Source organism: Perna viridis, chromosome 6, assembly GCF_037379345.1.
Source record: "Perna viridis isolate PV_CMFRI_1.1 ecotype Kerala chromosome 6, ASM3737934v1, whole genome shotgun sequence".
Lineage (NCBI taxonomy): Eukaryota > Metazoa > Mollusca > Bivalvia > Mytilida > Mytilidae > Perna > Perna viridis.
The window spans coordinates 24,068,099-24,093,387 of record NC_142450.1 but is presented as its reverse complement, the minus strand read 5'-3'; the positions used below and the strand labels follow the sequence as shown (position 1 = coordinate 24,093,387).

At 33.3% G+C, this 25,289-nt stretch overlaps 2 protein-coding genes across 6 annotated transcripts; one reads left to right on the top strand and one right to left on the bottom strand.

Moving 5' to 3' along the window:
- Window positions 1-1,233: 1,233 nt before the first annotated feature.
- On the bottom strand, window positions 1,234-8,691 carry LOC148614170 (perlucin-like). 2 transcript variants are annotated; one of them, XM_088588061.1, is made up of 5 exons: window positions 8,552-8,691; window positions 7,257-7,366; window positions 4,688-4,808; window positions 4,253-4,469; window positions 1,234-1,290 (listed from the first exon to the last, which is right to left on the bottom strand). In XM_088588061.1, exons 1-5 carry the CDS (start codon window positions 8,589-8,591, stop codon window positions 1,257-1,259), a joined length of 522 nt encoding a protein of 173 aa, XP_088444187.1. In that variant the 5' UTR covers window positions 8,592-8,691; the 3' UTR covers window positions 1,234-1,256. The 2 variants fall into 2 exon arrangements, with proteins under 2 accessions (XP_088444187.1, XP_088444188.1); XM_088588062.1 differs by lacking the exon at window positions 7,257-7,366 and having other exon boundaries at window positions 8,571-8,668.
- Window positions 8,692-8,725: 34 nt separating this feature from the next.
- Window positions 8,726-24,276, top strand: LOC148614169 (perlucin-like protein). Of its 4 annotated transcripts, none has more exons than XM_088588056.1 (5): window positions 8,729-9,090; window positions 20,278-20,378; window positions 20,791-20,893; window positions 21,041-21,233; window positions 24,128-24,205. In XM_088588056.1, exons 1-5 carry the CDS (start codon window positions 8,949-8,951, stop codon window positions 24,156-24,158), a joined length of 570 nt encoding a protein of 189 aa, XP_088444182.1. In that variant the 5' UTR covers window positions 8,729-8,948; the 3' UTR covers window positions 24,159-24,205. The 4 variants fall into 4 exon arrangements, with proteins under 4 accessions (XP_088444184.1, XP_088444182.1, XP_088444180.1 ...); XM_088588054.1 differs by having other exon boundaries at window positions 8,740-9,090; window positions 21,029-21,233; XM_088588057.1 differs by lacking the exon at window positions 8,729-9,090 and adding an exon at window positions 19,533-19,675 and having other exon boundaries at window positions 21,029-21,233.
- Window positions 24,277-25,289: the final 1,013 nt, after the last annotated feature.

Sequence of the window (25,289 nt, the reverse complement as noted above, 5' to 3'; positions counted from 1 at the left end):
GTAGCCTTTTTTTAGGTGTATCACATTTTTCAGATTTTGCATGATTCTTACAAAGACTGATACTGAACTACACAATTTGTGATTTGAAGAAGTGGTGTAAACGGTAGCAAAGGCCCTTTTTTTTCCTTTTTTGTTGTTGTTTTTCTTTTCTTTCGTTAATTACTGTATCTTGTCGTGAGTATATCAATACCTATTTAGTTATTAGACAGCAATAGTACAGTACAATATATTTCGTAACAACACTATAACAAATGACTATATTAGAGATTTACTTCCATATAGCCGTTCATTTTCGTTTTACTTAACGACTTTTCTAAATTTTTAAGTTCAAAGACGTTATACCATTTTAAAGAAGAAACAAAACTCATGATGTGTAATCATTGATATTTTCAAAGGCTACAGGTAATCATTTAGACAGCAATAGTACAGTACAATATATTTCGTAACAACACTATAACAAATGACTATATTAGAGATTTACTTCCGTATAGCCGTTCATTTTCGTTTTGCTTAACGACTTTTCTATTTTTTTAAGTTCAAAGACGTTATACCATTTTAAACAAGAAACAAACCTCATGATGTGTAATCATGGATATTTTCAAAGGCTACAGGTAATCATGCGACTTTGTTTTGTATTGTCAGGAAAATTATTTCTGATGTTCTGCAGAGGGTTTCTGGACCGGTGGGGGTAAAGTATGGACCATATGCACACATGTTTGTTTTGATTTTTCTCTTAATATCATTTAGTCATGTACAATATATTAACATTTTCCGCTATATATCATCTGTGTGTAAAATGGAGTGGAGTCAAATTGCAGGAAAGAAAATGAAGGAGACATATGAAACCGAAATGAATACACTAGTAGATTAGTACATGTAATCATGTATATGCAATGTAGCAGTTAGTGTGCACGTAGATCAGTAGCAAGTTTTATTGCTACCAATGATATTATATGACCAATAAACGAATTGGATTAAGTTTTTTTGTGAAACCATTTTTCATATATTTGAAATGTGTAAACTCATGACATGCATGCTTTAGTACTAGTGTATTGTGATACCAACTTAGGTCATGATGGCCAAACTTTTATTTATATTATTTCTTACGCACCCAGACATAAAAACAAAATCAAAAATAAAACACGCATAAACTAATACATACGTCGATATTGAACCTGGTCCGTACTTGGTGTTTAAATTCTAATGTATGAGAAAAAAATCTGAAAACACATATATGCGTAATTTCAATTGTTTTATCATCCAAAAATACTCCCTCCAGAGGCTGGATACCTGGAATAGAACACAACAAATTAAGACATAGATGGAAACAGAAAAGAAAGACCACATTCTTATAGTTAATTGGGTAAAGTAACATATTTCAATCAACTTGATACCAAAAGCTTTCTACTACAAATTATAATTCCGGTGTGGTATCTTTCGGTGGAAATAGAATAAAATCTTCCCGACTCGTCAACGTCAGAAGTTGCAAAACAAATGATTAAGATTAAGCTCTCCAATTTTCCATTACGTCCCTTACATAAACCCTACAGCAAAATTCTTATGCTTGATCGTGTTGATATGACAGTCTTGTATTGAGTTGGGACCGATATAAAAATGAATAGTAATATGGATACCAAATAATTACAAATAATTCGTGGTATAAATTGTTTGATTAAATGGAAGTGTATCATATATTGTGACGGTACTTTAATTTTTGGATGCCAACTTTTGTGAGATCACGAAAAAGTCTTTTTTTTTTAATTTGTGGATTTCCTATCAAAAAAAGTCCAAGTGTTGTTTTCATTTTGTTTTTGGTACACAACATTTAAATTACTTGTAATGATTGTAGAAATCATCACGGATTGTATAATAATGTCTAACTTCAACTGATGGTAATTGCGCTACCAACAAGGAAGAACTAACTATCTATCCAAGTTCTTGTACAATAGTACCCAAGCTGAGACTTTACTAAAAAAACTTTTGTTGTTACTCAGTGGTATTCAAAACCCAGACAGATGAAAATGTATATAACATGCAAGGAGTAATGTAATTGAGGGACAAAGACCAAACCCGGAAAACAGACACAAACATCAAAGAACATGAAACAACCAAAATAATACGTACAATGCAACAAAAGTAAATGAGCAACTTGGACTTCATTAAAAACTGGGAGCATGGACCAGGTGCACAGATAGGGTAAACGTCCTCTACTTTTCACCCGCTAAGTCGTCCATTAAAAGTCAAGTCCGCGTAGACGAAAGAGGAAATGGAAACGAAAACTATGACACGTTGAACAAATCGGTTCTTATTGTGCACATGGATACACCATAACGATCACAATGATCACGGTGGCGACGATAAAATTTCTGTAGTGAAGACTTTAATCATATATCAACATAACCCTGTTCCAGAAGATAGTAACAGAAATTCATGTTAAAATGAAAAGTCTTGCGAGTACAATTTAACTCAAATATCATATAATATACACTTTTTGGAAACATTGATTCTCAAACTTGAAATTGGTTTTCCTTCCCAAATGACATTTTGTATCTGATTTACATAAATGAAATAAGAATAACTGACATGAATATATTTTTACGGATAAACATCTATTTTTGAGAAATGATAGTCATTTTTTGTTTTTCAATTAAATTTGCACAAACTGGTGAACGCAACTCAGAGGTACATTTATCACATAAAGGGGTTAACAATAAGAATATTAAAATAAAGAATGAGATCATTCTATTTCCTAAAACATAAATGGGACGTTAATGACATTATGATATCAGGTATTACAGTTATCCAAGTAAAACCAATTTGTTCATCCCAACCTCCGGGTTTTTGCCTTGAAATTGGCTTTAACGGTATATGGCATTTCTTCTTTTGACTATTCCTTATGACTATACCCTTGAATTTTGCTTTTCAGATGAATATTTTATCAGTATTTTAACAGTATTTTTTTTTTTTTATTTTGTACATTATTTTAAAACCCAAATATACAGATTCCTTTAAAACAAGTAAACACCTTACCACAATTTGTATGATTAGTATTGCTGTATTTATACAATTCAATTAATCAGTTATCAAAAGAAAACAAACTTTGGGAATACGGAATTATTTTGGAAATTGGAAAATAAGTATATAAAGTCGTTCTAAAACATACCTCTACTAAAGGGGCAGTTGACCCCTTAGGATAATAATACAGATTATTACTAAAAATTCTAAATTTCATGATAAGTTAAAATAATAACTTATATAAAACAAAATAACATGGAGAATGAGGAGGAGTAAGAACATTGGGAATCGGAAAGAAATCTATATCATGTTGTTTTATGTATGAATATGAAACATGGTATAACAACAAAAAAACAAAAAAACAAAAACTTACAGCTTATTCCGTAACATACATAACTAATAATGTGTACATATGGTTTGTTTGTTTGTTTGTTGGGTTTTAACGTTCGAGCAGCAATATTTCAGCTATATTCAGACGATGAACATGAAATTGATGATAAAATGAACATAAAATGATGATGAAATGAAAAAAAGGATGAGACACAAGGACAATGGGGTCGAGAAATTTTGATTGCCACTGGAAATCGGGAGATGTGGGTAGGGATGTGTACCCCAGGTGGTGGAATGGGGTACCCTGGCGTGTTACATGCTGAGGTTGTCAGGCTATGATACGGAAAACCTGACCGCAAACCATAGTGGCGCACCATGTTGGGAAAGATGCCACGTTCCTCGCACATTAAAAAACCTTACTATGGTATTCTATCGGAGTAGGAACCGTAGGGCTCCGCCGCAGGAGGCTAAATTGTCAGATCCTACCCATCTGTCCCTATTTCCAGTGGCTATCAAAATTGTTCGACCCCATTGTCCTTGTGTCCCATCCCTTTTTCATTTCATCATCATATCATGTTCATTTTATCATCATGTTCATCGTCTGAATATAGCTGAAATATTGCTGCTCGGACGTTAAACCCCAACAAGCAAACAAACAAACAAGTAAATGTTGAATGGGATATGGGACGAAAAAAGTATGTTTTCTGGGTTAAACTCCATACCAAATTATTGAATGAATGCATGTTTAAACTCCATATATATGCGAAAACAATAATTGTTTGTTTTCAAGTTACAATACAAAGTCAAATAATACGTATAATTAAAGGAATAAACTTTTTTGCTTAAAAAACTTTGTTTTTGTATATGAAATAGTTGTTGCTATTTGTCTAGTAAAAGTTCCACTTACTCCATTTCACATATAAAATGCGACTCATCCGAGCATGTATCATCGTTCCATTGTCCAACATGCCCATCCCATATTACCATTTCAAGACAGTCTTCATTGTGACTTCCATCATCGGGTTGATCAGGACCCCAGTTACTGTATGTAAGGGGTTTACCACTTCGGGCCCAGACCCAATTACCTTCCAATATCTCGTCTGTACCATCAATCCAAAAATCATCTGATTTGTAAAAAAGTTAAATAAATTATTCCTACGAGATATAAGGCAACAACACCCAAAGACAAGTACTGAATAATTTAACAGTAAAACAATATTAGCTGCTTAGCGAGTATACAACTTTCGAAAGGAAATGTAATAGCCTAAACATTGAGGCGGGTAAAATACATTTTTTTTATAAAAGGCGGTATCTATTCTAAAGATTTTCATTCATAACTTACAGTCTATGTTCGCCCGTTTAGACAATCCTGCTTTTATTCGGTTGATAACATCAGCAAGAAAATTGTTCTCCGCCTGTGTCTCTATGACAGCTAAATTGGCGTTGTTGGCAATACAAAAACTCTAAAAACAAAATTTAAACAAAATTATCCAGAAGTTAACCGTTAAAATAAACCAAGCATATTTCACTCTCTATAAATATGGATAATTGGACTTACGTTCAGAGGTTTGTGTCCCCTGATTTGCAGTAAAACAGTTATATACTGCAAAATGTCAAAATATACACAGCTTGTCTATTCGGAGACGAAATGTTTATATTGTACATAAATGTGTATATAGTAAAGCATTAGCAAGATGGTAGATTTCCCTCCGCAGGACGGTAAAGGCCGTTAGTAAAAAAAAATAAAATATACCTTTAAGACGCATTCTACAGTAAAACTGTTTTAAAATGACTAAAATTGTTTTTTTATGATTCCTATATGTTTTGTTGGATGAAACAGGTTTTAAAATACAGGATTTTCTACTTTCAATTTATTGGGATTTTTCCTTATGAATCACGTGATCATTTCCTGACGTCTTTCGACTCAACTATAAAATGCTTATGCCCGACCTGTTAATCGCAACAAAATAGGATAAAATTTGGCAAGATAATTTGTATTAATGTATTTGTTCTGAATTTTGCTGGAAAAAGAAATGAATCGTCGGATTAGTCAAGGAAATCATATTAGAAATATGTTGTGCGGTGAAATTTGTTAATCTGTTAAAGTCGGTGAAATATTGACATAAAAATGAAACACTGAGATAATAGTTATACTGAAAAGGGGGGGGGTGCCGTGAAATGTTCAAGCTTGTACCCAACGCCGTTTTCCATATATACTAAAATTGTATGAAATGTGAAATAATCAAATTTCTAAAGAATATTTAAGCTAAACACTGGAGTGATGTTTGAAACCCTTTATCTTCTTTTTACTCCCAATGTATCTGAATAGCATTTTCGAAAAGTTTATGTTTAATTAAAAATTGTAATTGCCTGCAGACGTTGACGTTGACGTAGACTTTGCTTATGACATTATTATTTTACGTAGTAAAAAATACACTTGAAATGCCTTAACTATCCTGTGTCATCCTATCAGACTAATAGGTCCGGGTGTAAAAAAAAATAGGCCTGCAGCAGCGCTAAGCTTGACCTAATAGGCGACTAAATAGTGCTCAAGAACCCAGGGCACACATCCCATTGCTCTGTGGGCAGACCGCCTAGCCCACGGCTAGGTTTCTGAGCACTTAGCGCTTTTTACGACAAGCTTAGAGCTGCTGCAGGCCTATTCGTTTGACACCCGGACCTGCACGGGGCATTGTAATACGGAAAACCAGACCGCAAACCATAGTGGTGCACCGTGTTGGGGAAGATGTCACATTCCTCGCACGTTAAAAAACCTTGCTGTGGTATTCTATAGGAGTAGGAACCTTTGCGCTCCGCCACAAGAGGCTAAATTGCCCGACCCTATTCATCCCTTCTTTTTTCTAATGGCAATCAAAATTTGTTGACCCTATTGTCCTTGTATTCCATCCCATTTTTCATTTCATGATCATTTCATGTTCATCGTCTGAATAAAGCTGAAATATTGCTGCTTGGACGTTAAACCCCAACAATCAATTAATCATGTCTATCGCTTGGATGTAGCTAAAATATTGCTGCTCGGGTGTTAAACCCCAACAAACAAACAAAACAAACAATCTAATACTATGAGGGAACTCTACCATCTTACTTGCTAATATAATACTATATAGACATAAAGCATGCTCGGCTAGGATTAACATAGAATGTTGGTGTAAGGATGCTAAGGATGCTTATACATATATATATATATATATATATATATAATCGAGTCCAAAGTATACCCAAAGTCATGAATCTATTTGAGGCTGCAAATTTGCAATGTAGATGTGGTCGCTCCCTCAGGGAAATTCGAAACCCTTCTCTACTCTGACATCTATCCCAACACCACCAGCATTAAATCCAACGGTCTAGACCACTTGGCAAACTAGGCTATATGATATATAGCTTTCACTAACCAAGTGATACTTTCTGGTGAATAAATCTAAAATGTAAACAATAGCTTATGATGTGTAATTAGATAAGTCAGAAGGTAGAGTTCCCCATGCTATTTGACTTTAATATGTATATTAATTTGTGTGGCTGCATCTGTATTTCAATCATCTACTGTCTTACCCGATACCATCAGAGGTTGTCCTATCGTAAACGCTATGCAGTTCAACATCATGTGATGATGTTTATCCTTTAGATATACTTGCAAGGAGGAATCACTCGGTTAATGAAAGCTATGTTTTATGTAGCCGAGTTGGCTGAGTGGTCTAAATTAGGAACATCAAAATTGACATTTTTGTATCAGCGAAAAACAAATATGCACTAAGGACATGACATAAGGATTATGCTTGTATTTCCGGATTGAATCGTGGAGTTACTGCTTTTTATCACTATATAATATGTTTATTCAAAGAACCGAGTTAGATTTTGATTTATTCACAAATAAAATATTTAAAATGAATTACTGCAGCAGACGACCAAGACCGATGAGTGGCGCTGAAGAAATAACAGGAATTACTAAAATGATACCATCCTCTAGGACATTCAGCCAATCCCGTTGAAAACGTTGCTGAAACTGATGTAAAGGTTTGGTATAGGATACATGTAATACAAGATACACAATTAATGATAACATTCTTCCAACATTGAATGTTGATGTTTACTTCTATCAATACACACTTCCCTTAGTCTTTACAACCACCTATATATACATATAAAAAAGTGTCTTGCAACAGCTACGAATTGCTCTTTTGGAAGGCTTTTGATCAAGGCATTTTTTTTGGTAGGTTCATGTGGTTCAATTCTCTGTTTACTTATTAGTTGTTTTATTGACCGATACATTGTAATTCTTTAAATATGTGGTATTTATAGCTTCAATACAAAATATCTTAACTATAAGTGTGTTAATGGAAAAAAAAATATCGTAAGATCGACAAAAATACAGAAACAACATTTTTTTTTGTTTCAGATACATCAAAATCCAGGTAAATGGCCAAATTTCAAACCAATAACCATGTAAATTACACATAAAAACTGAAGATAAAGAAAAAGACGACAATACACTAAACGAGTAATATCTTTTAAAAAAGATAGCCTACGTTGTGAAATTTTGTTCTTTCTACTTTATCATTCAACATTTCATTCAGGATATAACACATGACACGCAATTTGGATACATTTATTTTAAACGCCTCTAAGTTGTCAATATTTTGCTAATCGGGAAACATCTTTATCGTCTTCAACGTCTTTAAGGTCAAAGGGTAAAAAGCGAAAATATACCGGATACGTCTGAAAAAGCGAATGAATTCCGACATAAAAAATCGAGAATGTTACTGATGAGCCTGAGATGTCTGGATCGAAAACTTTGCTTTGACATGTCTTACATACAGTCAAAGAATTTTCTGTACAATAGAAAGAGAATTTAAATCCAAACAATAGATTATAGCTGAAGACTGCTTTATGCTTTAAATAATTATATAATACTGATCATTGAATTCATATCATACAATGACCATACATTGACTACTTATATACATGATTTTATGTATGTTATGAATCTATTTAAATCAGATTGACTTGTATTCGTCGTACTGCTGTTTAGTATACTAGTAAATGTGGTCTTTACTTGGACTTGAATTGCATGATTACAATCAATTTATGAACAAAGCAATATTAAACGTATTATCATAAAACGAGTAGTAGCATTAAATGTTTTCAGCCAGGTTTGAAAAATGGAAAAAGTATTACATATTGAACTTACAAATTATAAGCAAACTAACTTGAATACGTGTACCAGTCATGCTGTCTATTGTGAGTGATATATAAAAGGTTATCTAAGACTATAAGTTGTATATCCTATTGTGGACCTTTGACAACCAAGTCACTGATTAGACATGTTTTATTTGAAAAGTCAGACAGTGACGCGTTACCTGGGAAAATGATGTTGGCAAAGGGGAAACACCTGAAATCACTACGCAAGGAAATAAAAATCGATGTTTAGAGACAAAAAAACGACGACGACGTATAAAACACGAGTGTGCACGATACGTACAAAACTCAAAATGACGAGAAAGACAACTTTACCGATATGCCAGTTGTCGGAACCATAATGTCAATGATCATTTTACATGTAATTTTTAAAAAAAATACGAGACGCGATGACCGTCATTAACATTATCAATACTCTTTATATAACAAAAGAGGTCTTCATTTCAGATATGAGCGAGACCATGAATCGAGGGACCTATATGAAGACGACTCCAAAATATTCTGTAGTGTTCACAGAAAGCGTACAAAAAGGTATTGTCATATACGATGGTAGTGCTGATAAATCTTATGAACAAGTTGACAGGGCAGTTACAATATTAATGGAAACAAAGGTAATCATGTGATCTTTACTAAAATGTTAAAAAGGTCTGAAAATAGGGGTAGACCATCTTACTTTATGCGTGATAATATTTATGACAATGATTATTTAAGCATAGTTCTGGTCAGAGGGTGTTTATGTACGTAACTATGTCCTCTATGATAGATATCAAAGAGTTTCACTGTGGTCACATTCATGATACAATCAGTCATTGTTACTTTATAACACATGTATACTCATAAGTTGTACACTTAAGGTATCTACATGGAATATGCGAGGTGCTATGTATGGTACTTAATATTTTCGAACTTTATTAAATGAAAGTGATCTTTGTTTATTAACAGAGCATTGGCTTAATGGATCATATATAGTCTAACACCTGAATTTCCTTAGTGTATAGTATAGGATCAAATAACAATAATGGAGCAGGTAAACTCCAATTATAGTACGCAAGTGAAAACAAATGAAAGTGTGTAACGTACATATTAAAAGTGATAGAATATGTTGTGTGAAGTTTTTTTCATTATTCTCCTACTCTTTAAATTCAAAAACGGAGAATGATGATGTATATGATGTTATTTGTTCGTCACAGAATAGACCCCATTGAGCAAATGTTGCTGTCATATGAAGATAACATTTTAATATTTCTAAAGAATGTACAATTTTTAAAGTCCTATTTGGACCAAAAATCGCCATTATTGGAAATTGTTCTTATAGTGTAAGTCTTAATTTTTTCATTGTTTTTTTAATTGCACATAGATAGAAATAAATAACACCTTCAATTCAAAATGTTGAACATGAATATGAAGTGTACTCCATCCAATGAAAGAGTTTCTTCGTTACGGTGCACTTTCTCTATAAACTATCTGCATTACGAAAAGTTGTTAATCTTGTCTGCTCAATTCAGGTCAAATAATATGATCACAGAATGTGTCAAAATTATCAATGCGTATTTCACCTTCATCATGTTTTCGTGTAGAATACTTAATGTATTTTTAGTTTTGAACTAAATTTATATTCATTCATTTGAAAAAATCGGAATTGTCATAGACTGTTGGAAAATACTTCTTTCTATAATGATATTATTATATTCAAATAAAATAGACAAATAATTATATCATTCTGCCATACAATTTAGTAACAAATATATTTATGGATATAATGCAACTGTCGTCACAGTTAAGGTATTTGGGTTTTTAGGACCAATCCAATTGAGGCAATGATGTATAAAACTTCCACTATTTCGTCTGCAGCACCCAGACAAAAGTAATCAAAGTTGTAATAAAGCTTACGCGATGGATGAACAAAACGAGTTTTCCGACCTTTAAGTGCTTTTAAAACAACCACAGCAAAATATTAGCATTTAATAGTTAAGCAGTGAAATAATAGTTGCTAGCTTGTATACTACTTTTGAAAAGAAAGGAGATATTTTGAACATGGAGGGGGATAATATTTTTAAGTAGTAGGCGTAATTAATCTTAAAGATATATTGACAAATTATATACGGTAACTTACAATCCAAGTTTGCCTTGTTAGGTAATCATCGAATGGGCGTTGTAGACTTTGCAGTTACTCTTACAACAAACTTTAAACCAAATCAAACCTGAATATTAATGATAACATAAAGCACGCACATTTCATTGTCTAATAGAAAAAGATAATTTGATTTACTTTCCGAGGGTAATGTCTACTGTGTCTTTAGATGCAGTTATACTGTATAATGTCAATTTGTACAAAACACTTCTCATCAAGGATGAAGTTTTCATAAATGTTATAAAATATGAATTTCAGTTTCCAAATGATATGGAAGCTATGACCTGTTTTTAAGTAATAGTCATGTTGTATTTTTTATATCATATGTAAAATCTATTATAAGCTATAATATGACTCTCTGATTAGCAGTCCTTATTGTGGACCTTCTGATTATAGCCCATCACTTTGCATACTTGTAACGGCAACTAACAACAGTCTTTTACCAAAAACGGAGCACGTTTTTCTACCACAAAGAGTAATAAATTGGCGGGTGTTTCTAGAAAAGCAGAGACCGATTACCCATCAGAATACCAGGTACGTGCTCCCGTTATTTTTTCTTTTTTTTTTTCAGTGGAGTCTAGGTTCCTCATTTACTTTTGTTTCTTTTTACGTTTAGTTTTGGTTATTCGTGGTTTTTGTTGTGTCTTCTGTTCCTTCCCTCCCTCTTTATCGTTAGGATAAATTCATTTGATCTTCTCTCGAATCTTGTTCCCATGATTACCCTTTAACAAAAACATATTTTTTTTTATTTAATGTAGTAGACATAACCCGAACTTTTACCGGCAATTAATGAGTTCATTTACAATGTATATTTTTATAATCACTGCTAAAAAAATTGAAAAAAAAGACAGGAACTTTTAACTAACTTAAATTCATTTACAATTTTCCGAACACATTTCAATTACTTTTAATGGTTGTAATAACCTTTACTGATTACTATTTATTATTTCAATTGGTGTTAATTACGCCACCACCAAGAAAAAAAATAACTAGCTACTCAATTTTGTTTGTACAAAAACTCCCAAACATGACTTTACTCAAAAAACTTTTGTTCTTATTCAGTGGTATTCAAAGTCCTTTAAATAGAGGCCAGACGTATAAAAGTGTATATCACTTGCAAAAAATGGAGCCAAAATCCCACTTAAAAAGAAACATTATGCGCCTACAGTTCAATTCAATTGGCATGTAGGGAACACCCTATGGAAACATTGATTCCAAAACGTGTTGTTAGTTTTCCTTCACAAATGACATTTTGAAGCTGATTTACATAAACAAAATAAGATGTTTGTCATTTTGTTTGTTGGGGTTTAACGTCCGAGCAGCAATATTTCAGCTATATTCAGACGATGAACATGAAATTGATGATAAAATGAACATGAAATAATGATGAAATGAAAAAGGGATGGGACACAAGGGCAATGGGGTCGACAAATTTTGATTGCACTGGAAATAGGGAGAGGTGGGTAGGGTTGGGCAATTTAGCCTCCTGTGGCGGAGCCCTATGGATCCTACTCCGGGAGAATACCACAGCAGGGTTCTTTAACGTGCGAGGAACGTGGCATCTTTCCCAACACGGTGCAACACTATGGTTTTCGGTCAGGTTTTCCGTATTATAGCCTGACAACCCCAGCATGTAACACGCCAGGGGTACCCCATTCAATCACCTGGGGCACGCATCCCAGTTGCTCTGTGGGCAGAGCGCCCTAGCCCTGGGCTAAGGTTCTGAGCACTATTTAGTCGCCTTATACGACAAGCTTAGCGCTGCTGCAGGCCTATTCTTTTGACACCCGGACCTGCACGGGGCAACAAAATAAGAAATACTGTCATACATATATTTTTACAGGTATATATCAAGGTCGACAACCCTAAACCGATGGTCTGTTGTTAATATTCTTTGAATTCCTGAGGTTGTGGATTAGCTGATACAAAAAAAAAAACAAGAAAATTGGTTTGACACGAACAAAAATAGTTTAACAGAATATATTTATTCTAATAATTAAGAAATAAATCTCGGAAACTAGATTTTATCATTGTTTTACTGTCGCATTGTTTTACCCCAAGGGAAAGCGATGTCTTACATAACGACATGGCCAGTCCATGGTTGACAATAAAAATATTCCACGTATTTCCCCTAGTAGAACATTTTGGCGTGTTTTAAAGTTGGAAAATACGTAAATAAAATCGTTCTAAAAACATACCTCTATTAAAGGGGTAAGTCATGCAGTCGACCCTTTAGGTCATATATACAGAATTTTATTCAATATTTTAAAATTCATGATAAGTGTAAATGATATCTGGTTTAGGACAAAATTAAATGAAAAATGAGGAGGAATGTATCATTTAAAATAGGAAAATTGGGAAATGGAATGAAATAGGCATACATGACTGGTAAACATATCAATATCATGTTATATATTGTATCATGTACAAATATGAAATATAATATTATATAAAGATAATTGATAGATCATAGATAAATGTTGGATTGGACATGGGAAATAGGACGAGCAAAATGTTTTTTTAAGTCAAAATCTATGCCACAGTATTGCGTCAATGCACAATATCTGACCGATAAGTGTGTTGACTTAAAAAAAATGCAAGATATATTTGCAAAAATGTCGGCATCAAATGGGAAATTCAAAAACATACACATAAAACTCCAAGTACATGGCCACACTATGTTTAACAGAATAAATTAAAATAACCCAGAAATATTAAGGACAGAGAGAAAGAAGGCAGTACGTATGAAAACTAGACATTAAATAAACTTTATGAACTACATCTAATTATGAACCCCAACAAATAAGGTAATGTCTCTGATGATGCTATGAATTAAATATGTTTAGATCGAATACTGCACGTCCGGGTGTCAAAATAATAGGCCTGCAGCAGCTCTAAGCTTGTCGTAAAAGGTGACTAAATAGTGCTCATTAACCTAGCCTGGGGCTATGCGCTCTGCCCAAAGAGCAACTGGGCTGTGTGCCCCAGGTGGTTGAATGGGGTACCCCTAGTATCTTACATGCTGGGTTGTCAGGCTATAATACAGAAAACCTGGCCGCAAACCATAGTGGTGCACCGAGTTGAGAAAGGTGCCACGTTTCTCGCACGTTAAAGAACCCTGCTGTGGTATTCGATAGGAGTAGGAACCTTTGCGCTCCGCCACAGGAGGCTAAATTGCCCCATCTTACCCATCCCTCCCCGTTTCTAGTGGCAATCAAAATTTTTCGACCCTATTATCCTTATATCCTATCCCCTTTCTTTCATCTCATCATCATTTCATGTTCATTTTATCATCCATGTCATGTTCATTGTCTGAATATAGCTGAAATATTGCTGCTAGGACGTTAAAACCCAACAATCAATCAATCAATCATATCTTAGTCAAGGAACTTTCTACAGAATGCAAAAAGAGATTATGAATCAATATATGAGAGTTGTGGGCCGCTTTAGCCTATTTAAACTACTGATCATTAAATGCATATAACACAAGATGAATATATATATATATATATATATATATGTTTGTTTGAATGAATGTATATAAATAAGAACTACCTTTAATCCTCATACTATTGTTAAGCATACTATAAAACATTTTCTCCATTCTAGGTCGGTGATTGCAAATGCTCGTGACTTTTTAACCACCGAGCGGTTTCTAAATTTCCTTCCCGCCATTTTACATTTCCGAGTTTTCTACAGGTTCCATGGGAGAAAAATTCTCCAATGCCCTTGGAGATTCAATGATTTTTCTACTCTCGGTAGTAAAAATTTAAATTTTACCCACTCGCCGAAGCTAGTGGGTTGGAATCTAAAAATCAACTATCTCGAGTGGAGAAACCTTGTTATCCGCTCGATTATGATGAAGAATTTATATATCTATAGGAATTAGGCCGGTAGAACTGCATCAATTAATAGACAAGACATTATTAAAAGTTTTATTATAACATGAGAAGCAACATTAGTTATAGTCAAGCAAGTCTGAAAAAAAAACCAAAGTGTTAAAAGTATTGAACTTATAAATAATAAAGAAGCTAACTGGTATATTTGTATATCTTGCCCTATTCTTTCAGATCGATGGTAAAGGAACATATTGACCAAAATGCAAAACATACATGATGACTTTTCATGCAAAATTGTGAACTTTCTTTAATCTGTGGCAACATCCCTTCAAAACCTGCGTATGGATTTTTCATATAACAACTCGTACGTTATGCCAGAGGTTACTGTAACTACGCAGACGCTTTATATCGCGCTAGACTTCTTACAATTAGGCTTCCGGAACAGGATTATGTTGCCACTAGTGAAGTCATCACTACAGAAGTTTTATGGTCGTCATCATGAACTGGTGGTCCCCGTGCAGGTCCGGGTGATAAAAGAATAGGCCTGCACAGCGCTAAGCTTGTCGTAAAAGGCTACTAAATAGTGCTCAGAACCCTAGGGGCTAGGGCGATCTGCCCACAGAGCAACTGGGATGTGTACCCCAGGTGGTGGAATGGGGTACCCCTGGCGTGTTACATGCTGGGGTTGTCAGACTATAATACGGAAAACATGACCGCAAACCATAGTGGTGCACCGTGTTGGGAAAGATGCCACGTTCCTCGCACGTTAAAGAACCCTACTGTGGTATTCTCCCGGAGTAGGAACCATAGGGCTCCGCCACAGGAGGCTAAATTGCCAGACCCTACCCACCTCTCCCTATTTCCAGTGGCAATCAAAATTTGTCGACCCCATTGTCCTTGTGTCCTATCCCTTTTTCATATTGCTGCTCGGACGTTAAACCCCAACAAACAAAGAAATAAACATGAACTCGTGGATCATTACGGTGTATCCATGTGCACTATGAAAACTGATGTGTTCATAGTGTCATAGTTTTCCTTTCCTCTTTCGTCTTCCCTGGACTTGACTTATTATGAGCAACTAGGTGGGTTTACTATAACAGCAGAGGACGCTTCCAGTTTTTAGTGTTTTTAGAATCCGAGTTGGAGTTGCTCATTTACCTTTTTTTCATTGTATGCATTATTTTAGTTCCTTTATGTTCTTTGTTGCGTTTGTCTGCTTTTCATGTCTGTTTTCTGTTGTTCCTGGATAACATTTTTTTATTTCCTCTAGAATCTTAGTTCCTGGTACCCTTGATTACTCCTTCAAATATGATATATTAGATGAAGATTAAGTGAATTTACTCTGATATTCAGTAGCTATCAAAGTATATTGATGCAAAAGGAAAACCACTTTACGTAGATTTTAATTTTCTTTAACAGATATATAGCCTTCAGCATTGTTTACATCCTTTACATGGTGCCATTAATTGTAAAGCAACATTCCTTGAGATTAAGATAAAATTAAGATTGTATGAATTATTCTACGCCGCCGCCGCGAGAAAACCTTTTAAATATAAATATTTAATGCAAAAATCAGGAAGGAGGTGATTGAAGCATATCAAATACCAACATAATTCAATGTTTTGCTTATTCACAACCTAACCAGTCTGACGTTGTCTTTTGGTTATTGCACTTTCAGGATAAACATTATATAGATTGAGAATGAATTATGCACTTTGCAAGAGTAATCGCCCTTGAATGATTTTTATTTTGGTTAATCTTAGTTGGAGATGAATGTATGATTACATGTATATCAAAAATACAGATATATATACAGAAAGGACTATTGTAACATGAAAATATAGAAAATATGGACAAAAAAAACAAAGAATCGCTTGGTTGTGGGTTTGTCTACACCATAAATCTCCTTTATTATTGGCAGTGTCTGAACTTGTAGACTCGTACTTAAATGTACAGTAAGAAAGTGTTTAGAAGTTATGTCAAAAACAGTGGTCACTGCTGTTCTTCGTTTTAAATGCATCATTTGCTATCGGCTGACTGATTCTTTTATTATAAAATTTTCGTAATGCATTTGTTTTAATACAATCATTTAAGTAGGGTATACTATCAATGTTTAACAATAAGATGAAATGGAAAATGTTTGAAATAATATTTTTGATGTCGTTAAAATGTCTTAAATATTACTACACGTCCACATATCTTTAAATGTACCGCAAGAAAATTATATTTTGGATGCATTATATACCAAATAGCTCATGATTCACGGGTAAAATTTCATTATGGAACTCGCTGAGTTACTTTTAAAAAAATCTGTTCATATATTGCCAAATAAGCCTCAACATCATTTACTTACTGTTTAATGATACTTATAAATTAAATTTGATTTGTATTGTATATATTATTTTTATGAATCCCTCAGAACATACTTGGAGTTAAAATTCAAAATATATGCTGACACTTTGTTATTTCACTTACTCCATCTCACAGATAAAATATGAGTATCTACTGCAGTTTAGATCATGCCATTCTCCATTTGCTCTCTTCACCAGTATTTGAAGACAGTCTTCATCGACATAAATATTGTGTCCTGGCTGTCCGAACGCCCAGTTTGCGTATTGAATTTGATGTCCAGTCGATGCCTAGGTCCAGATACCTTCAAGTGGCTCATCAGTGCCGTCGATCCAAAAGCCATCTGAATATAATTTAAAACAAATCTAAGATAAACAAATAGTTATTCATTATTCTGAATATATTCATATCAAAATACGAGGTAACCTTTATTATTAAGCCGCGTTGCGGACTGTAAATATGACTTTTATGATCAGTCTAAGTCCAAATGTAAAGCGGATATGAATAAATAATGTCCCGTTTGTTTTGACCGTTCATATTTAACTACTTGTATATCAACATTTGTAATTATAATTAAAAACACATTTTAATCTCAATAAACTCATAGACTCGTTATACTACACAACCATAAAAAATATATGTAGGGTTGTTGTGGACCATAAATGTATAAGCCAATTTTTTTGTGCATTTTTTATAAAAAATTCGCGACCATGTAACGAAAATTAGAAGGTTTCGTTCTTAATGTTTGTGTATACATTAGGCAAATTCACACTTCTTTCAAAATATATGAAGAAAAACAAGATCACGCTTGCTTTGTTATACATACCATAAGTTCTCCCCAGTATTTGTATGGTATCTGATATGAAGGTATTTTCCTTTTGAGAGTCTACCACAGCTAGATCAGTTGCTGTGCTTTGCGGTTATGTCTCCGGTGGTTGAGGTAAAAGTCAATATTTTACTTTTTCTTTTGCCATATTTTGTTCTAATTTTTACTTGTCTATTCGATGAGATAAAACATATTTGTTTGTCATTAGGGTTAACATCTTCTAAGAGGGTGTCCATTCAAAACTCAGAAAGTGAGTGGCAGTTTAATCCATTTCATATATTAAATGTATCATTTCTTAAAGTTTCTTCTGCACATGCTTATATTTGGATGTCCTCGAATTGTCCTTTTACTCCTGCCTTTTAATGATATCATGTACATTTTCAAGCACTACTCATAGAATACTCGTTTGCCTTGTAAGATTTTCATAACAAAAAGTGAAAGGTGATTGTATCGGAATTTTTGGAGTCGATAAAGCGCATGTTGCCTAACAAACTTACAACGGCTGTTGTCCATGACTTCATTGAATTGCTAAAATAGTAACAGGAGTTGTTCTTCCTAAGCCATCCCCTTTCACAGTCAGCAGTTATGCGCCAAATCACTGCAATGAACATACCCAATCAGAAATAAATCTGTTATCGCTTTAAAATACAAGTATATATTAATGGATTCCTAATTAAATTATCCTGCTCGCTTTCTACAAGTTATTGAATTTACGTAATGCTTACTTACGAACTTCGAAAATGATGATTGTGCGTATTCCAAATCTGGCCATTTCCATTATTAAACATGCGTCAGTAAGGATATAGACTTGTGCGGAAGGTCAAGTAGAAGGTCTTGATAAGGTGGTTATGGGTTGTTGAGTTTGTATTAAAAAGAAATATCTCTGTTACGGGCAATTTTGTCATAACTAAAAAATACTGATTTTATCTTCAAATTTAAATAAATACCAGTTGAATGAATAATTCATGTTTACATTGTCAATACTCTCAAATTATTATGATATTTATGTAGAAAACTATTTTACGGTTACTTCGATTTCAATCCACTTAATTTGCAGAATTTTGTGACATGAAAACAATAAGTTGTTAAACGGTAGTTACGGGATAGTTTGTTGACATAATGATGGTATATTATTTGTATATCACTCTGTTTGTTGTCCCTTCACAACAACCCCCCCCCTTTTTAGTATTTTACTAATTTTTAACGAGATATAATGCTAAGCAAGTACTGTTTTTTTATCGTCTGGAATGAACCAAAGTTGTAATCAAATATCGTATTTCTAGTTTCTATTTAGAGTTACAATTTTGCAATTTTTGAGATATAATGAACCATACGTATAAATACCTCTTGTAAACACTAGAACTATTTCACGTTACTAAGTTTGGGGAACCCCTGGCGTGTCACATGCTGGGGTAGTCAGGCTATAATACGGAAAACCTGACCGCAAACCATAGTGGTGCACCGTGTTGGGAAAGATGCCACGTTCCTCGCACGTTAAAGAACCCTACTGTGGTATTCTCCCGGAGTAGGAACCAAAGGGCCCCGCCACAGGAGGCTAAATTGCCCGACCTTACCCAGCTCTCCCTATTTCCAGTGGCAATCAAAAGTTTTCGACCCCATTGTCCTGGTGTCCCATCCCATTTTTCATTTCATCATCATTTCATGTTCATTTTATCATCCACTTCATGTTCATTGCCTGAATATAGCTAAACAAACAAACAAACAAACGTTACTAAGTTATTTTTTTTCAACATTGGATTCATTCTAGACTGATTATAAGGAAATGACCGATTCGAATAGCGGGATATGTTCTTATCAATGAAACCTATTCAGTAATCTCCCTTAACTGATCATTACAGATAACATGTTGGTCTTTGTTGTCTATGTTATTAAGTTCAATTATATGTACTGTGATTCAAAGGCTAGGAAATATGAGACGGAACTACATATTACTATTGGTACAAACATGTCGTAAGTTCCATGTGTTTGCATGTTTTTCATTGTGTACTAGACACTTAAAAAGTAGATGCAGCTCCATCTTTGAATAGGTATAGCTTGTATACTTCCATGAATAAGAACTGAAAATCTCTTTTTTCGGATCTTACTTAAAATGCTTACTAGGTGTGTTTGTTATCATTTTATGTTAACTTAACTTAAATTTATGAAGTACTTAAGCAAAAACATGAAAAAGCATTGAATTAAATTTATAGAGTACTTAAGCTACAAGGATATGAACATTGAATTATGTTTAAAGTTTATGCTAGTAAAATTTTAAACTCGAGATTTATGATATATGTATATTATCCTAGTATTAAACCAATCAAAATACAGCAAACTGACAAAAAGTATAAAAAATGTATATACATGTGGTTGGCCAATTTATGATCAAAAGTAATTTACTGCATTAGTGTGTTCTTAAATGAATGCATGGCGTTAAAGGAACACGATAATGAAATGACATATGTCACAATTTATAATACTAACCTGTTTATGACATATGCATGTAGGTGAATTTTACGTCAGTATATGTGTGCTGTTTATTTTAATTTTTCAAACTGCTATTTTTGTTTTAGATTTGATATTTGTTACATCTGAATGTGAGAGGGGATGGATTCACTGGGGTATTTCATGTTATTACTTTAGTAATCAAAAACTGTCCTGGGTTCAAGCAGAGGTATGTTCATCAGTCAAAATCAAATGTTTTGATATAATGCTCAGATTTGCGTTGATGAGTTTATATGGATTATGCAATGCCTATAAGCAAAACAGCATTTTTTTTTCGTCATATGTGACATTATATTGTGGGATGAGATAAAACTACTATATTTGATTGAATTATGAATAAGTAGTATATTCGGGCAGACGTTTATTTAGTCAAAGCATTCAATTTCTGGCTGAAAAACACATATATCGATAATCAGTACTGAGTTTCATTATTTATATTTTTTAATATTAATTATCAAAATATGATAATATTAATCTATAGATAACGTGTTTCAATCTCACATCGTACATATTTAAGTTACACATTTCCTTGTATATGAAAAATACTATTTTGTTTAAATTCAAAAGCTCTTTTATTACAGAGTTTTTGTAAGGACTTCCGTTCAACCCTTGCTAGAATTGAATCATCGACAGAGAATACCTACATTTTTGATATGCTAATGATGTTAAAGACGAATAGCTTTGGTGAGTAGACAGTAATTGTGTGGGTACTTCTATGTCAATAATATAATGACAATGAATTCACTCTTTTGTAATAGTTCGATATGGGGTCCTTAACAACTACGAGAAATTAAATGATTTCATTTTTTTTTGTGTCAGACCATTGGATAGATGGAACGGATCAGATTTTTGAAAATGTTTGGGAATGGGCGTCAACTGGACAGGTAATCAGTCCAACATTTTGGGGCCCAGGAGAACCTAATGGAAGATACAATGAAAACTGCATCAATCTACTGATAGATCCAATTAGGAGATGGAATGATGATACATGCTCAAAGGAGAAACTTTTCATATGTGAAATGGAGTATGTTGTTTCATCTATAAATACCCGTATGCAGTCTGAAATTTCATTTGAAGGACGTAACTACCAATTACTTAAATATTAAAATATAAGCCCAATTCCCTGAGGAATTTTTGCCGTCCTATTTTGGTTGATAGATATTTACTTTTGAAACATAAATTCGATAACTTGCCAAAAATAAGTGCAGAGTTGTCTTGTAAACCAGGATCTATAAGTAGACCACAAGGTAATTTCTCAGTATTCAGCTATGAAACATTTTGCTTCCATCCAAGTAAACTAAATACTTGTCTTATATAAAAATATCACCAAAAGAAAGCCCAGATATTCATTTCACTATGAGCATTTGAAAAAATTTTGATAACCTTTCGCTAGAATGGAATACCCAGATATTCATTTCACTATGGGCATATAAAAAAGATTTTGATAACCTTTCGCTAGAATGGAATAAAATTCACAATTTTAGCCCCAGCCCCTCAAAAATCGCCTAGTAGAGATAGCAGCATTATGATTTATTTGATTTAAAAGTGAATACAATTAATTCCCTTGATATGTTTAGACCTAAAATGATGGGTAAAATAAACTTATTACTGTTAAAACATATTTGTTACCACATGACCTACAAAATGAACTTTTTTTGTAATTGAAAAGTTTCTTTGTCAAGTCACATGAAGTTATTAAGTTTTCTTACAATGATTATAAGGCACAAAATGCACATATATATTATGATACAACATTTCATATTTTATCAGTCATTTTTTATACATTTTAACGATACAATCCGAAAAAGTAACATACACACCAGTGTAAGCCAACTTTTCAGCACATTTCTTTATAGATATCAACTTAAAATTTTAGAATATACCATTGGATTATTGATTTTTTTGTTTTTGTTTTAACTGAATTCCTCGATAAATTGGCTGTTGCTGTTTTGCAATTTAAGTGAAGAATTGCCACGTTTACAGTTCTGTCTTAAAACCGGAAGCTTATGATTAGTTATTTACGCACACCCTAGTCCCAAAATTCATATGATTTGAAACCCTGCAGTGGGCCGCATAGAAACTGTATTCGACAAGAAGAAAGCAAATGAAATTTGTCAATGGAAAATAAGCCCTTGAAGTTTTGTTACGATCTACTTCACAAACGTACGGAAAAATTTCCGGTCAGAATATTTACACTATAACCAGTAATATTTTATTTCACAATATATAGATTGATTGATTGGTTGTTGAGGTTTAACGCTCGAGCAGCAGTATTTCAGCTATATTCAGGCTATGAACATGAAGTGGATGATGAATGAACATGAAATAATGATGAAATGAAAAAATGGATGGGATAAAAGGAAAATGCGGTCGACAAATTTTGATAGCCACTGGAAATAGGGAGAGATGGGTAGGGTCGGGCAATTTAGCCTCCTGTAGCGGAGTCAAATGGTTTCTACTCCGGAAGAATACCTCAGTAGGGTTCTTTAACGTGCGAGGAACGTGGCATTTTTCCAAACACGGTGCACCACTATGGTTTACGGTCAGGTTTTTTCCGTTTTATAGCCTGACGACCCCAGCATATAACACGCCAGGGGTAGCCCCATTCAACCACCTGGGGCACACAACCCAGTTGCCCTAGCCCCCGACTAGCGTTCTGAGCACTATTTAGTCGCCTTTCACGACAAGCTTAGCTCTGCTGCAGGCCTATTCTTTTAACACCCGGACCTGCACGGGGTTTCACAATATATATCAGATCCGACGATAAGTTGTTTTTCGGATGTAGAAAATTGGTTTGTTCAATGTCATGGTTTATGTTGAGATATGATGAATAACCTCTTGCCTGTGTTTTTAGACAGACCCATACTTATAGAACAAAATTTCACTTGTCTCGTATTCAGCTGTATTCATGATCAGAAAATGATTTTCAAAAATGTCTCAAGCCTTTCATGACTACTATATTTTCCTATAGAAACAAAACTGACCTGAACTAAAAAAAGAAGAATGAAAAGAAAGAACCTAAAAATTCTCATTGTTCCCTCTTATGAGGTTTCTGTTTCAAATAAAAAACAGCTTTAGATCACTTAATATGTGTATTCTCATAATATATGAAACAGGTTTGTCTTTTCATTATGATGATTGTAATGCATTTATGGAATTTATAAGTTGAAAAGTATAGTCGACTAAGTCTTGAATCCTATAATTTTCAAGCAAACTTTTTCGCCCGAACACCACAAGTCTCTTTCAAGGGTTTGTATTTATATGTTCCCTGAAGTAGTTGAACAATAATTTTAAGATCATATTTAGAACATACTTATATTCCATTAAAACCAGGCTTCCAAATTATGCTTCTCTTAAGGTTTGTTGTATATAATGTCCTGTGGCTATCTCCAAATTTGAGGAATTCCCAATGGCCTTTTCTCTGATATCTCACATGTTCTAGTATTTGTATTTTCTAAATTGAAAACTCTAAATTAAAATTTTACCATATTTGGCTATTAAAAGCCTTCACTGCTTCTTTATTCCCGAGTTAGCGCTGCACTTATATTTTGGCGAGACATAAATGTGTCTTATATACATTAATAATGAACCATGTTGAATCGATAAAATCACTCTAGGACGAGATTGTTGTGCTGGATCATGGTCTATATCATTATAATAATTTTATTTTCGTTGAAAAATCACTTTGTTTGCTAGTTCTTTATTTTGTAATAAATGAAATAAGTTAATTAATACAACGCTTTAGTGTTGTTAGTATTTATTTTCTTTCGCACATTGTTCCTTTTCTTTCATAATTTTAGTAAATATAGTATACATAGAAAAAAAAAGTACGCACACTAGTCAATGTCAGACCTTAGATACAATGTATTTAGAAATATCATTTATGGAAAATAAAAATTCAATTATTAATTTGTTCAGGTCTCCAGCTTCGGGATTACTGGTTGGATGAAGTAGATCTTATGATTATTTTTAAAGAAAATAAAATGTTTTTGCTAGGTTTTTTGTTGATTTCTTTTGCAAAATTGAAGGATATGCACTCATTTTTTACGTAAACAGAAAAATGTCCGAAGTAGAAATAATCAAGGGATAAGTTGTGTTATCTTCAAAATGACGACATATATAAAGTAATGGAGATTCAGACTTGGCTGTAATGTAGGTATTGATGTATAAAGACTTAAAAGAATTTCTTAAAATATAACAATTTTGTCATGATACACAAAATATATTTTCATGAACGTGCAAATCAACGAGAAATGGTGAATGTTTGATATATTTTAACATCACGTTGTTTTTCATCATACAAATTAACACTCTTTAATGATATTACATATGGTGTAACAGTCTTCTTTGTTCATTGGTTATTATGATCACGTGATAGAAAGGATATTCCATGTACATGAACCCTTGTTTCTATTTTTATATATATTGACGCTATATGTATTTACTTCTTTATAAATCCATAATTGATAAGTATTGTCGTGCAATTCAACAGTAGTGTGGTATCATACAATTTAAAGGTTGAGGTAAATTTACGAATAACATTGCCCCTTAATTTCCTGAAAATTAATGTTTGATTGACAGCAAACTTTTTCTTGCTGAACAAAAGAGTTAAAGTTCATTTTTTGTTTGTTTTTTGTTTTGTTTTGTTTTGTTTTTTTGTTTTTTGTTTTTTTTTTGTAATTATAACTTTTCTACACTACACAGTTAAGTCATGCTCATTAGTCAATATAGCTGATTTTATTAAATTTCACAAAACAAGGAAGTAAATTATCGATTCAGATGTAGACCAATGTAAAACTTTCCGAAGCATTTTGTGTCTTTTTCATCAGAATTCCTGAATATTTGGTGGGTCTACGTTGGCGCACGCAACACAAATTTGAAAAAAAAGATGATCAAATTTGTGCCAAATTTATGGTTTTTTTTCAAAACGTAATTTTTAATTACAATCGACTTGTCAAGAACTGAAAAAAAAATAATATGGTAATAATGTACTTCAGTAGGATCTGAACAAAATCAAATTTATTACCATTTCAAGAAATGCAGCCTAGAAGTTGGCCAAACATACCTTCGTGTACCTCAT

Bases quoted from the DNA above. Each gene is read 5' to 3' on its own strand.
- LOC148614170 (XM_088588061.1), bottom strand. From the start codon at position 8,591: ATGACTGGTACACGTATTCAAGTTAGTTTGCTTATAATTT. The intron at 7,367-8,551 runs GTAAGTTCAATA...CCTTTACATCAG, and splicing joins AGTTAGTTTGCTTATAATTT to TTTCAGCAACGTTTTCAACG. The intron at 1,291-4,252 runs GTAAGTGGAACT...GTTCTATTCCAG, and splicing joins CATTTTATATGTGAAATGGA to GTATCCAGCCTCTGGAGGGA.
- LOC148614169 (XM_088588054.1), top strand. From the start codon at position 8,949: ATGACCGTCATTAACATTATCAATACTCTTTATATAACAAAAGAGGTC. The intron at 9,091-20,277 runs GTATTGTCATAT...TTTTTGTTTTAG, and splicing joins CACAGAAAGCGTACAAAAAG to ATTTGATATTTGTTACATCT. The intron at 20,379-20,790 runs GTATGTTCATCA...CTTTTATTACAG, and splicing joins TGTCCTGGGTTCAAGCAGAG to AGTTTTTGTAAGGACTTCCG.